Consider the following 12,606-nt stretch of genomic DNA (forward strand, 5'->3'; position numbering starts at 1 on the left):
TTTATCTGTTGCTTAATTTTTAGCAAAGTACTGCATCCCCAGAGGCAATGACTTTGAACTTCAGCTGCTCCTCTGGCCTCACTTCTGTATCTGGAACAGGTTTCTATGGTAATAAGATTTTTGATAGGATCTACTGATTTCCTGCCATGATAGGTGAGGGTTAGTTTAGATTCCATCCCTCCCCTTCCCACCCAAAACAGCTAAATCGTTCTTTTCCATTCCTTTATTGGTTGGCTTTGTAATTTCAAAGCCAAAGATATACAAACATACCTATTTCTTTCTACCTTTTGGGGGGTGAAATATATGTACAACAGTGACTATAAAACGCATATAACAATAAATAAAACATTTGTGGAGGATCGCTTGAGCCCAGGAGTCAGAGGCTTCAGTGAGCTATGATCGCACCACTGCACTCCAGCCTGGGCAACAAAGCGAGACCTCTTTACAACATTTAACAAACCAACCAACAAACAAACAACAGAACACTGTCAACACTTTTAAAGCTCTTCCCCCATGGAGCCACTTCCCCCACTATTGTGATAGCTGTTCTCTTGCTTTTCTTTGGAGCTCTTTTCACCTTTCTATGTATCTCTCAGCGTTTAGATTTGCTATAAATAGAATCACACTATATGTATCATTCCGTGCCTCTCTTCTTTCCTTCAACGTTTTTAAGCTAATTCACGTTGATGTGTGTGGCTGTGGCTCGCTCATGTTCACTGTTGTATAATCACTGGTCAAGTAGACCACAATTGGTTTATCCAGTCAATTGCTGATGGACATTTGGGTTGTTTTCAGGTTTTTGCTATCACGAGCATCCTCCTAGTACATGTATGGAAGGGTTTCTGCAGTGGGATACAGGAGTGGAATCGTTTGTATTCACTGTCAGACTCAGTTGCACTTGGTAACGCCAAGCAGTTTTCCAGTGTGGTTGTGCCTCCAGAGATGGTGACCTAATTGTGAAGGGTGTTCAAAACTCCCCAGGTAATTCCACTGGGAGGCTCCACATCCCACCTTGATTTCCAGCCCATCTATTCGAGATAACATCTCTCAGCCCTCCACCGTGAACAAGGTCCCCAGCTCATTCCTTTCTGCTCTCCTCTGTCAAGATTTCTGAGTGATGATCTAAAGAGATACTAAGGGGCCTTTTCCCAGGCAAAGTCTACGCGTAGGGAGTAGGCAACAAGGTTGTCAAGGCATGGACAGGAACTGGGTGAAATACCAGGACAACGGCTTGCAGGTGAATTCTTCCTTTAGGCAGTTGAAGAAAGCTAAAGAAAACCCAAGGGCTAGGGAATCCTCCCAGAAGCCAGTCCTTCCCTCCAGCTATTAATTGCCTCTAGCATCTGTCTGTCTGCCAGCTATCTCTCTCTCTCTCTTTTTTTTTTTGAGACAGGGTCTTGCTTTGTTACCCAGGCTGGAGTGCAGTGACACGATCTTGCTCACTGCAACCTCTGCCTCCCTTCAAGCGATTCTCCTGCCTCAGGCTCCCAACTAGCTGGGATTACAGGCGCCTGCCACCACACCCAGCTAAATTTTGTATTTTTAGTAGACAGGGTTTCACCATGTTGGCCAGGCTGGTCTCAAACTCCTGACCTCAAGTGATCCACCTGCCTAGGCCTCCCAGTGTGCTGGGATTATAGGCGTGAGCCACTGTGCCCGGCCTGTCTGCCAGCTATCTCTCTAGCAGCTTAACCTGTGGGACTCACAGGCAGCCAGCATGATGCTTAGAAGTTGAGGGGAATTCTGGACTCCTCAGGGTCTTACAGTCACGTTTCTTTAAAGGGATTCTAAGTCCCATCTGTGTCTCAACCCTGGCTGAACCTTAGCAACACACGGGAGCTTTACCTAGCTACTGATGCCCGGGCCCCAGGGTAATTACATCAGAATTGCTAGGGTGAAACCCAGGCACCAGTACATTTCAGAAGCTGACCACGTGATTCTTCCATGCAGCCAGGGTAGAAAACCAGTAATCAGGGGTCTCAAACTTTAACTAGCATCCATCAGAATCACCTGGAGGCCTTGTTAAAATGCAGATGGGTGGGCTCCACCCCCAGTGTCTGGTTCTGTCTGCCTGGAAAAAGGCCCTGAATTTGCATTTCTAACAATTTCCCCCTATTGCAAATGTCCCCAACGTGTCCCTAGAGAGCCAGCCTGATCCATCAGAATCACCTGGAGGCCTCGTTAAAATGCAGATGGGTGGGCTTCACCCCCAGTGTCTGGTTCTGTCTGCCTGGAGAAAGGCCCTGAATTTGCATTTCTAACAATTTCCCCCTATTGCTAATATCCCCAACTTGTCCCTAGAGAGCCAACCTGCAGGTCTGAAGTTATGCCTGATGCTGGCTGCACTAGTTGACCTGCGTACCTCCCTGGGAGGATCCAGGGCAGCCCCTCTCCATCTGACTGTGCTGCCCAACCCTGTTACTTGTCAGGCTGCTGGCTTCCAATAGGCTACGGAAATGGCAGATGCTACAACTCAGGACTCTCCCCCAATCCGTGGTGAGTTGTTAATCGCCAGCATCTCAGGGATCAGTGAGATAGTGGGACAGTCTTTAGGGAGGTGTGGCGCATCCTTGACTATGAAGGGTCAATGTCATCGTTAATAGGGTCTAGATGCACATAGGGTTTTCACTGTGGTTGCCCACAGAGCTTCCATATACACGGAATAAAAAAGGTATATACCTTGAAAAAATGTTTTAAAATGTCCTGTGACCACAGGCTCCAAGTATTAAAAATATTTTTTTCTGATTTGTGTTGCTAATACGATTATTAGTAGTACGCAAAACCGAATAAATACATGATACAATTTGATAGTTGTCAAACGTAGAAAATAAGGAGACTATGAGGGCCCTCATTTTGAACTGACTTCTTGTTTGGCACCTGGGGAGTTTTTACACACCAGGCCAGGAATGACAGAAGGAGGGGAAGCTGATGATCTGGAAACTGATTTCCTTTTAATGAACCATGACCAAGAACCCTTGCCCTCAGTTTGAAGACTGCAGGGCTGGTCTGTGTTGCCGAAGGCACTCATCCCACCTCCATCAGAAAATAACCACAGTAGAGCCAGGTGTAGTGGCTCACACCTGTAACCCCAGCACTTTGGGAGGCTGAGGTGGGTGGATCACTTGAGGCTGGGAGTTCGAGACCAGCCTGGGCAACATGGGGAAACCCATCTCTACTAAAACTACAAAAATTAGCAGGGCATGGTGGTGCACGCCTGTAGCTACTAGGGAGGATGAGGCAGGAGAATCACTTGAACCCGCGAGGCGGAGGTTGCAGTGTGCCGAGATCTTGCCACTGCACTCCAGCCTGGACAAAAGAGAGACTCTGTCCCCAAAAAACAAAAACAAAAAAATGCATTTCATGGGATGATGTACATACCCACCTCTTTGCCACATCTGGCTGGTGCATGCCCTTAGTTGCTGGGAGGTCAGGACGAGGGCAGGTTCACTTGAAACCTCAGCCCTACATAGTAACAAGCTCAAACACCCTTTTTACCAGAACCATGCTCTCCACAAATCATGAGAGCCTGTGGCCTGGCTCAAACCGCCTTTCAAGACATGCACATATGGGTAAGCAGCACTTGGACACTCCAGGCAAAGATGTATTAAAAGAGAGGGTCTTTCCAAAAGGACCCCTACCGCACCCACCAAGGGACTGGGTTTCCATATTTAACTGGGGAGAGGCTTTTATCTGTTGGGATTAATTCCCCTTACACACAGAGCCATGCCCTGTATATGGAGCTAACTTTCCTGTTTGGCAGACACAGGAAATCACCGAGATCAGGTTCTTGGTCCAGACCGCGACATAAGAGAAAAGATTTTCTCTGACCTTTGCGTTGACCCCAGTGATACCCTGAGTTTTCCATTTTGGGTGGCTGGAGAACAGGGTGTGTGGTGACAGATGGGTTTGAGTGGAGAGCCTGGAATCTGTCATCGTCTTTAGTAAAATTGCCTTCCTTCAGTACCCTGACCGGCAAAGCACACTTCTGACCTCTTTCTGAACTGAATTAAGAATGGCCATGCACAGTCTGGGAAGTGGTTTTGAACTTTCAGGTGCTGTCCTTAGAGCACAATGGGCCTGTGTTCTTCCCCGTGGATCCATGGGGCCGGAACCATGAATAGCAGGCGCACAGTGGGTTTTGGTGCAACTGACCTTGTCCACACATCAGAGTTTCCGGTTTCCCAATGACAAGCCTGTCTATGTATGTAAATGGATCCTGACTTTCCCTTTCTTTTCTTTGCAGTGAAATGCAAAATGGAGGACGATGTGGTACCTGCAGGCAAAATGAAAATTCCATCGTCTTAACCACAGCTAAGATGTATCTTTGCCCATTCGAGCACAAGTTACCTCGTGCAAGGAAAATGTCCAAAGTATGCTTTCTGTCTTGTGATTTCTTTAACAAGACTTGGAACATATGAAAATGGAATCCTTTCTGTACAAGACGGGATTCACTGCAAACAAGCTTTAGTGCAAATAGTTTAGAAAAGAAAGGACCAGTCTTCACTTTCTGCATTATCCTCACATTTTATTCATTCATCCAGATTATTTCTTCAGTGCCTCAGGAGTATCCTTCTACACCAGCTGCTGTTAAAATGTACAATGAACTCTAGTCCCAAGGGATACAGAAGTGCTCTTATTACCAGTTTTCCCACTCTTGGCCGCTTTTGCAAAGATCCATATTCTAATTTAAGTCCCCAACCTCTGAATTTGGTTTTAAGTTTACCTAGTGACTGACCACTCTTTTTATAACAAAAGACCTTATACTTATGATCATTTCCATAGGAGACCACCCCTTAACTTTTACTGCAAACCCAACAAGATGAGACACTTAAACCCAGACAGATGTAACAAAGGATTTCTGTTGTCTGAGTCCCAGAGTATTATATAGAAAGTTTCTGCTTTTATGGGTAAATAAGCTTATTATCTTAATTTGTTCTGTGGTTTGCCGTTAACCAAGATTCTCCCATTTAAAATGCCACAGATTGAGCCTCAGGGCAGATCCGAAAGCCTAGTAGTTAGTTGCATTGAGTTGTTTTCACAAGCTACCACACGTCTTAAGTAAATAGTAAAGCCTTTATTTTTGTGTTAAGAACAGCATTTTGAAAATAAAACCTATCTGCCCATGCTTTACAACCTTTTAAATTTGTAATATTTATATAGTCATGTATGGTACATATTGATTGTCTTGAAATTTCTTTAACTTCTTTTTTATAAGTATGCAACAGTCAGCCAGGGGGAAGATAAAGTTACATTATAAAACACACATTAATGCATTTAATAAATATATATTATCTATCAAAAATGAGCCTTAGCTCTTCATCAATTAATAAAAAGCACCTGCTGAGGACTCCTGTAAGCTGGTATCATCATTGCATCATTGGATTATAAAAGCCACAATGCTCCCTTTCGGCTTGGGGTTTGGCCTGAGGCGTTCAACTCAGCCTTGGCCAACCAAGACCACCACCCGAATTCATCCGTGTTCAGTGGGCCCTGACGGCATCTGGGCTAAAAAAAAAAAAAGCACTGGGCACCCAACTTCCAACAGCCGGATCTTCAACTCTGGAAACCCTGGAGATGCACAGAACTTCCCAGTCTGTAAGCTGTCAGAGCTGACTCCCTCTCTTCCCACCCTCCATCTCCAGTGGGGAGAAATCCAGGCTAGAACGACAATTTTCTATTAAAAGGGGGGACAAGAGTGGCTGTTATAGTCCCAAAGCGATGTTAATAACCAGACACGGAACGATTTGTGCTTACAATGAGAGATTTTGATCACAGATGCTCTCCTTCCAGGTCGTTTTCCCTAAACAAGTCTTGTTTACACAAACAGATCTTAAAGAGAGGTGCCATTTGATTTTGTCTTTAAACCTTGCTCCACGGGGGGCAGCTGGCTGCTACAGTCTTGGCAAAGATGCCGCTTGGTACTTTTCAGGTGAAGTCATTAGAAAACGAACAGCTCTCTCCCTTCTCCCCTCGCTCCCATCTCCGCCCCCATTATGAAGGGGTTCAGCCCACTCTCAACCTTAGAAGCCAAAATAAAACCAAACCCTAAGTGCAATAACAGATCAGATTTAAAAGGGGGGTAAAGGTCTCATTAAGTGAGGCTTCCCATGGCTCAAAGATGGCTCTGTTCTTAGGTTGGGGAAGCGTGACTTTCCATGGCAGCCATTTGTGCTGTGCTCACCTTATATGCTTGGACAATAAAGAACTTAGAAAACGAACGTGTGAATTGCTCCATCGTGTGAATGGTATCAGAAAGCTCCAAAGGACTCCAGAGAGCGGGGGTGAGTAACCATCTCCTGGCACGAGAATGTGTAATGCTGTCGTTTTTCACTGGACGGGACCGAGGTGTTTGAAGATTTCTTTCTTTTCAGAACACCAGGTCTGCATGCAACCGCCCCCACCCCCACCCCAGGTCCTAGCTTCATTCCCTCCCACCCCTCCCCAGGACTCTTACGTTTTCAGTCCACGCCATGACTGGAACGGGATTCTCTAGAAGCAAGCACATGCTCTGGGCAGAAGCGGGTGCTTCCGGGGAGGTCAGGTGGGGGCGGCATTCTGGGGCCATGCGTTTTCTTCCCCATGCGTGGTAACACAAGGAAATGCACTAGCTGTTAAGGAAAACTCCAAGAAGGGCCACACAGGGAAGGCCAGATTGGCCTTATTTTCCCCAATGCTTTGCAAGGATGGGGTGGGGAGGGGAGACAGCAGAGACTAGGGCCTTGAGAAGTATCAAAAGGTTTATTAAAACATACTCAGACGTACTGGCTTATGAAGAGGTCAGTCCTCCCCCGGCCCCCAAACGCTAACCTTTTTCATTTTTCTTTAAAGGTTAAAGGCTTATGGGTAGTTTGATAGAAAAAGCAATGTAGTGATTAGAGTATCTGCAGAAGGACCCACCCTCATGTATACATTCCATGCCGTCAGGTTAAAACTCTTTGCTTTGAATCGATGCTAGAGGTTATGCTGGCCAAACAGTGCAGAGAACATGGGGGCTTTGAATGGCCGAGATGTTCAAAATGCTAAATAACAAAGGAATGACTTGCTCAGGACAGATGGAAACCATGACAGAAACAATGGGCTTGGAAAAGGGCCGTTTTCATGGAACCTGCAGAAAAACCAAAACAAAATATCCCCCATACCCTCCAAAAGCAACAAGAAACCCTCATGTGATCCATTCCACCCGGGAACTTTCACCATATCAACGGAAAGGACCCGAGGTGTCACTGCTTGCAAGGCAGCGGGAGGTCATCTCTGCATCCTAGCGGGCACCCCAGAAGCCCTACTAGGTGGCATCATCACAGAAAGCCTGCCGTGGTGCCTGCCTTCCAACCTGCCTCCTGGAGGTGCTTTCAGCTGGTGACCGCATTGGAGCTCTTGAAATGAACAAGGGAATAAAATTGGGAAAGGGTTTGGAGAAACACCCGTAAGTGTAGGAACAGGGCGAGATGATCAAGGGAAGAAGGGACTGCTGCCCCAAGCCAGAATATTTCTATGGCTCTACAAGGGAAGGGGGTGGGGCCTGTGTTCTCACCATAGATGCTAGAGCAAGAGCCCCATAGAAGGAACAGTGGTTGATCACTTTCCAAATGTGATGGTCACTTCATCTCCCAGAGGGCCTCTTCTTTGGCACATGCCAGGGTCCCTCCACCTCTACTGGCTATAAAGCTCACCCCACGATTCAGTTGGGCCTCGCCTTGGAATCCCGCCCACTACCTCAACTCTCTTGACCCCCCTGAAATGTGCAAACCACCAGGCAAGCCGGTGGCAAAGTCCCCATTTGTCCTCCTCAACGCAGCGGTCATCTCCAAGAGGCCACCTGGGGTCCAGCACTTGCTGGGGAGGGGTGACAGAGTGGGAGCCCCCCACCTTCAACCAACACCAGCCTGGCCCACCAGCTGTGAATTTGGTTCTGTTCTACCCCCAGAGGATGAAACAGTCTTCCCAGCCACATTTTCGAGTGAGCCTAATACTATTTGCAATTAGCTTTGCTTTAGTTTGCAGGGATTGAGGTTGGTCTGGTATTATGTGTCTGTGTGTGTGGCAGGGGAGGGGCGGGCAGTCGGTGTTAGCTTTTCAGTTCGTCAGTGTTCACATTTACACGAAATCCCCTTGGCTAGGATTTCCAAATTTCCTGGCTGTGAGGCGGCCTGGTTCGGCTACTGTTACCGATTTCTCCCTCAAGAAAGACACAGCCAGGGAGGGAAATCGGTAAGAGAGATTCTGATTCTCTGGAACTTAAAGTCTTTCACCAAAGGTGTCTTCCTGTGTGACTTGGCGGAGCAGTTGGGATCTGGAATAACACATAAGGATAACACACTGAGAACTCTGTGCTTTGCAAAATCAACATTAGAAACCGATGCGTAAACAACGTGGCAAAAATAAGTTACCTTGCTTTTACCTAGATGGGCCGACTAATCCCAGGAGAGGCAGCAATGACTGTGTGTCATGCTGCTGTGGTTCTTGGGAAGCCCAGCTCCCTTTTCTAGAATCATCCACCCCCAAGGAATGTAAGTTCAACTCATTCACTTTCTGTCTTGACTATTTTTTCACACACCGGCCTTGAAGGAAGCAGGAGGGCTTAAGAGTGACGGATGGGGGCTTTTCTAACCATATTTATTATAACACACAGGCCGAATGCTTGTGAATCAGGCTTTTCTTGGCACGGGACAATAAAACAGCCCAGTGGTTGGCGGGGGGTTTTAAGAATGCAAATCTGTGATTCTGTCTTTGAGCCTGTTCCAAACCAATGCAAACCAATGCCTAGCATACCATTCAAAAGGCCAGGAAAACCTAAATTCCCTCTAGAGATCAAAGACCATCCCTAATTTACATCAAAAGAAAAAAAAAACACAAAAAAGAATGTTCAGGTTGAGTTATGGAGTTGGAACATGATATAAAGAATGGAAACCCAATTTACACATGTAAACTGGCTCAGGCCTTGTTTCTGAAAGAAGCATGTAGCTATGTTTGGAAATTAAATGTGGGGATGAGAGTGCATCTTTGGATTGCTGGAGAAACAAAATAATGTCATTCCACCGAGGCAAACGTAAACAATGACAATTCTGCTGAAGGTCTGTTTGGCATCAGATAGTAGTAAACCTGCTTCTGTGTTTGAGGGAGAGAAATAGTAACTCCTTCAATTTCTTAAGACTTCTCTTAGGGAATGGGAGAACCTGGTACCCAGCTCGGGGGAATCAACAGAGGGGTGACCGGGGACCTTAAACTAGGTTGGATGTCAGCAAAATCTGCTAGGGGCGCTCCCTCATTCTAGGCTTTTTCCAAGAGTCAACTCCCAGGGACAAAGCTGGGGCACTGCATCACGAAAGCCAAATAATTCAGTTGGTGCAACAAGGATTAGGAACTCTTTCAAACGAATCTGCAGATGGTTTTCTAAATAGAGGTGGGTATCCCGTGTGTGGAGAAAGGGGGTAGAAAGGGAAAGAAGAAAAAAGCATTGCATGCGTTTGAGCTGCGGTCCTTGCAGGCCACATGAGCAGCCTCCACGGAGGAGTATGTCCCTGTTGAAGCTGCTCCCCCACACCATAGACTCCTAGGCTTCCTACCCCCACATCACATCTTGATACTTACAGTGCCACCGTTGAGCACGACGGCCATCTCAGTTGGCTGATACACGTTGCTTCTAAACGGAGCGCTGGGTCTTTTCCCCAAGCTGCCACTCGGTCTTTTTCCCAAGCTGCCGTTGGGAAATCCTGCTGTTCGGAGAGCTGGGGGAGGGAGGGATTGGCAAGACAACATCACCAAAAAAAAAGACACAATTTTGTTTTCTTCCTCTGCAACACCACCACGCTGCGGGCACCCCCATCCACCCAGCCCAGTGGCTCCTCCCCTTTGTCACAAGCCTGATTCAAAACAAAAGTCACAAAGGGGCTTTGTTCTCAGGCTCTCTAGGAGCCTGACCCATCTCAGTGGGTTTGGGAAAAGCTGCTGTAGAGACCAGGGGAAGGAGGCCCATGGTTGGGCCTCTAGCCTTCCCCAAGCCACGCAGCCACTGCAGGCCATGAGTGACAGGCGCCTTCTCACTACAGAAAGCCATTCATGTAAAGTTCAGCATCACGCTACTCAGAACTGCTTGCTGTGTCTGCACACACACTGAGGAGGAAACTGCTAAGAGTCTTCACTGGAAAGTGACCAGGGATGAGAACAGGGAGACTCTAACCACACGTGTAGGGTTATTCCAAACAAGAATAAAAGGGAGACCTAAAGCCAAGACGCATGTCGGCACTTTTTCCCTCTGAAAGATGGGTAGAACCAGTGTTCCTTAATAATACAAAAATTAGCCAGGTGTGGTAGTGCGCACCTGTAATCCCAGCTACTCGAGAGGCTGCGGCATAAGAATCGCTTGAACCTGGGAGGTAAAGGTTGCAGTGAGCCAAGATTGCACCACTGCACTCCAGTGTGGGTGACAGAGTGAAACTGTGTCTCAAAAACAGAAAAGTCTTCCCTGAAGGGAGTCACTTTTCTGGTAAAAAGCAACAAGAGAGTTTGTTCTTGTTTTTTGTTTGTTTGTGTGTTTGTTTTGCAAATTACTTGGGGCAGGGACCAAAATCAACTTAGTTATACAGTTAAGCTTTACAGAGTGCCAACTAGGAGCCAGGCACTGTGCAACGTACTTTCTATACATTAACCATTAACTCATTTCATTTTCTTCCTTTCTTTTTAACTCATTTCATTTTCATCGCATGATAGGTCCTTTTTTTTTTTTTTTGACAAGCTCTCACTGTTGTCCAGGCTAGAATGCAGTGGCACGATCATAGTTCACTGCAGCCTTGGACTCCCAGGCTCAAGCGATCCTCCTGCCTCAACCTCCTGAGTAGCTGGGACTATAGACACATGCCACAATGCCTGGATAATTTTTTAATATATTTTTTGTACAGATGGGGTCTCACTTTGTTGCCCAGGCTGACTATATGTACTTTCATTATTTCCACTTTGCTTGGGGCACAGAGAGGTTAAGTAACTTGCCCAAGGTCACACAGTTGGTAAGGGGTACAGTCAGCATTGGGACCCAGGCAAGGAATCTGTGTTCTTTTTTTTTTTTTTTTTGAGACAGAGTCTCACTCTGTCACCCAGGCTGGAGTGCAGTGGCATAATCTCGGCTCACTGCAAGCTCCGCCTCCCAGATTCAAGCGATTCTCGGGCCTCAGCCTCCTAAGTAGCTGGGACCACAAGCACGTGCCACCATGCCCAGCTAATTTTTGTGTTTTTAGTAGAGACGGGGTTTCGCCATGTTGGCCAACCTGGTCTCCAACTCCTGACCTCAAGTGATCCACCCACCTTGGCCTCCCAAAGTGCTGGGATTACAGGAATGAGCCACCGTGCCCGGCCGGCATTCGATTCTTATAGGAGCTCAAACCCTATTGAGAATTGTGGATGCGAGGGATCTAGGTTGCGCATTCCTTATGAGAATCTAATGCTTGATGATCTAAGGTGGAACAGTTTCATCCTGAAACTGCCCCCCAACCCCCCCAACCTTGGTCCATGGAAAGATTGTCTTCCATGAAACCAGTCCCTGGTGCCAAAAAGGTTGGGGGCAGCTGCTTTGGCCTACTCACATTGAATTTTTTTATTACTTGCAACTTACTTCAAGAAGCCCAACTAACACTGTACCCAGACCTGGGCCAGAGAGAAAGGCAAGCAAGGCTCACCCACCTTGCTTAGGACCTCTCCTAAGACAAGGAGGTCCCATTAGGAATCAAAGCTCAAATGGCTGAATGCCAGCCTTTTCTTGCATAGACCCTGCATGTGATGCTAGGCTGGCCTTGCCCCCAAAGCCAACTTGGGGCCTTCCCGCACAAAGCAAAAGGTCATTTTAAATAGGCCTTGGCCCTAATGAGATCTGAGAGCCCAAAGCCCCTAATACAGGAAAGAACACTTTTCTTTCTTGCTCTGTTGAAAGTGAACATTTCATGTGCCTTGTTAACGCTTTCCAAGATGTGATCCGAGGTGCTACATCTCTCAGTGTATTTTAATCTTTTATCACATACCTTATGCCTTGTTGATACTTATTAATAAGCAGCAGGTGAGGTTGTATATATCTGAGGTCTCACTCAGTGGAAGGATATAGGGCGTGGAGGCTTCTGGGGCTTGGCAAAACCCCAGGTCAGCCTGGAGAATGCCCTTCCCACCGCATAGCATGTCAGGGATGGACTCTCAAAGGAAGAGAGACCAAAAGGCTAAAATGCAAGAGAAACTGGGCCAACCATAGCTCCTCAGCACCGGCTATTCTGTGAGACCCAAAAGCTCAAGGATAAGGCCTCTGCCGCATGGGGCCTGGTTCCTAAAATACAAGCTGGCTGAGGTCAGCACCAAAGATGCCAACAGCTGTTCCTCCTGTGGTAAGGGAGCATGCCAGTCCCCAGCCAGCAAAGCAAGGGTTTCTAGAACAAAGGCCATCTAGCCAGGACTCCAATTTAGCCTTTCTGTGGGAGTTTTGCCCGGTCTCCTAGGAATTTTTTTTTTTTTGAATCAGGGTCTCTGCCTCAGGCTGGGGTACAGTGCGTGAATATGGCTCACTGCAGCCTTGACCTCCCTAGCTCAAGTCACCCTCTCACCTCAGCCTCCCAAGTAGCAGGGACTACAGGCACA

General features: G+C 47.1%; 2 protein-coding genes across 39 annotated transcripts in view; one reads left to right on the top strand and one right to left on the bottom strand.

Annotated features, from left to right (window-relative positions):
* The window catches only part of IQCK (IQ motif containing K), a 140,069-nt gene extending 133,851 nt beyond the window's left edge, over window positions 1–6,218 (top strand). For 3 of the 6 annotated variants that reach the window (XM_077983441.1, XM_077983440.1, XM_077983438.1), the window contains exon 8: window positions 4,244–6,218. In XM_077983441.1, coding sequence (XP_077839567.1) covers window positions 4,244–4,246 — 3 coding nt within the window. In that variant the 3' untranslated portion in view covers window positions 4,247–6,218. 6 annotated transcript variants of the gene reach the window in all.
* GPRC5B (G protein-coupled receptor class C group 5 member B) overlaps window positions 5,055–12,606 on the bottom strand; it is a 28,866-nt gene continuing 21,314 nt past the window's right edge. For 9 of the 33 annotated variants that reach the window (XM_077986397.1, XM_077986399.1, XM_077986402.1 and 6 more), the window contains 2 exons: window positions 9,589–9,725; window positions 5,055–8,290 (listed from right to left, as the gene is read on the bottom strand). In XM_077986397.1, coding sequence (XP_077842523.1) covers window positions 8,246–8,290; window positions 9,589–9,725 — 182 coding nt within the window. In that variant the 3' untranslated portion in view covers window positions 5,055–8,245. Of the gene's footprint in view, window positions 8,291–9,588; window positions 9,726–10,670; window positions 11,178–11,577; window positions 12,596–12,606 lie in introns of those variants that run through there. The other 24 variants (XR_013411882.1, XR_013411883.1, XR_013411867.1 and 21 more) reach the window with 9 other exon arrangements.

Source organism: Macaca mulatta, chromosome 20, assembly GCF_049350105.2.
Source record: "Macaca mulatta isolate MMU2019108-1 chromosome 20, T2T-MMU8v2.0, whole genome shotgun sequence".
Classification (NCBI taxonomy): Eukaryota; Metazoa; Chordata; class Mammalia; order Primates; family Cercopithecidae; genus Macaca; species Macaca mulatta.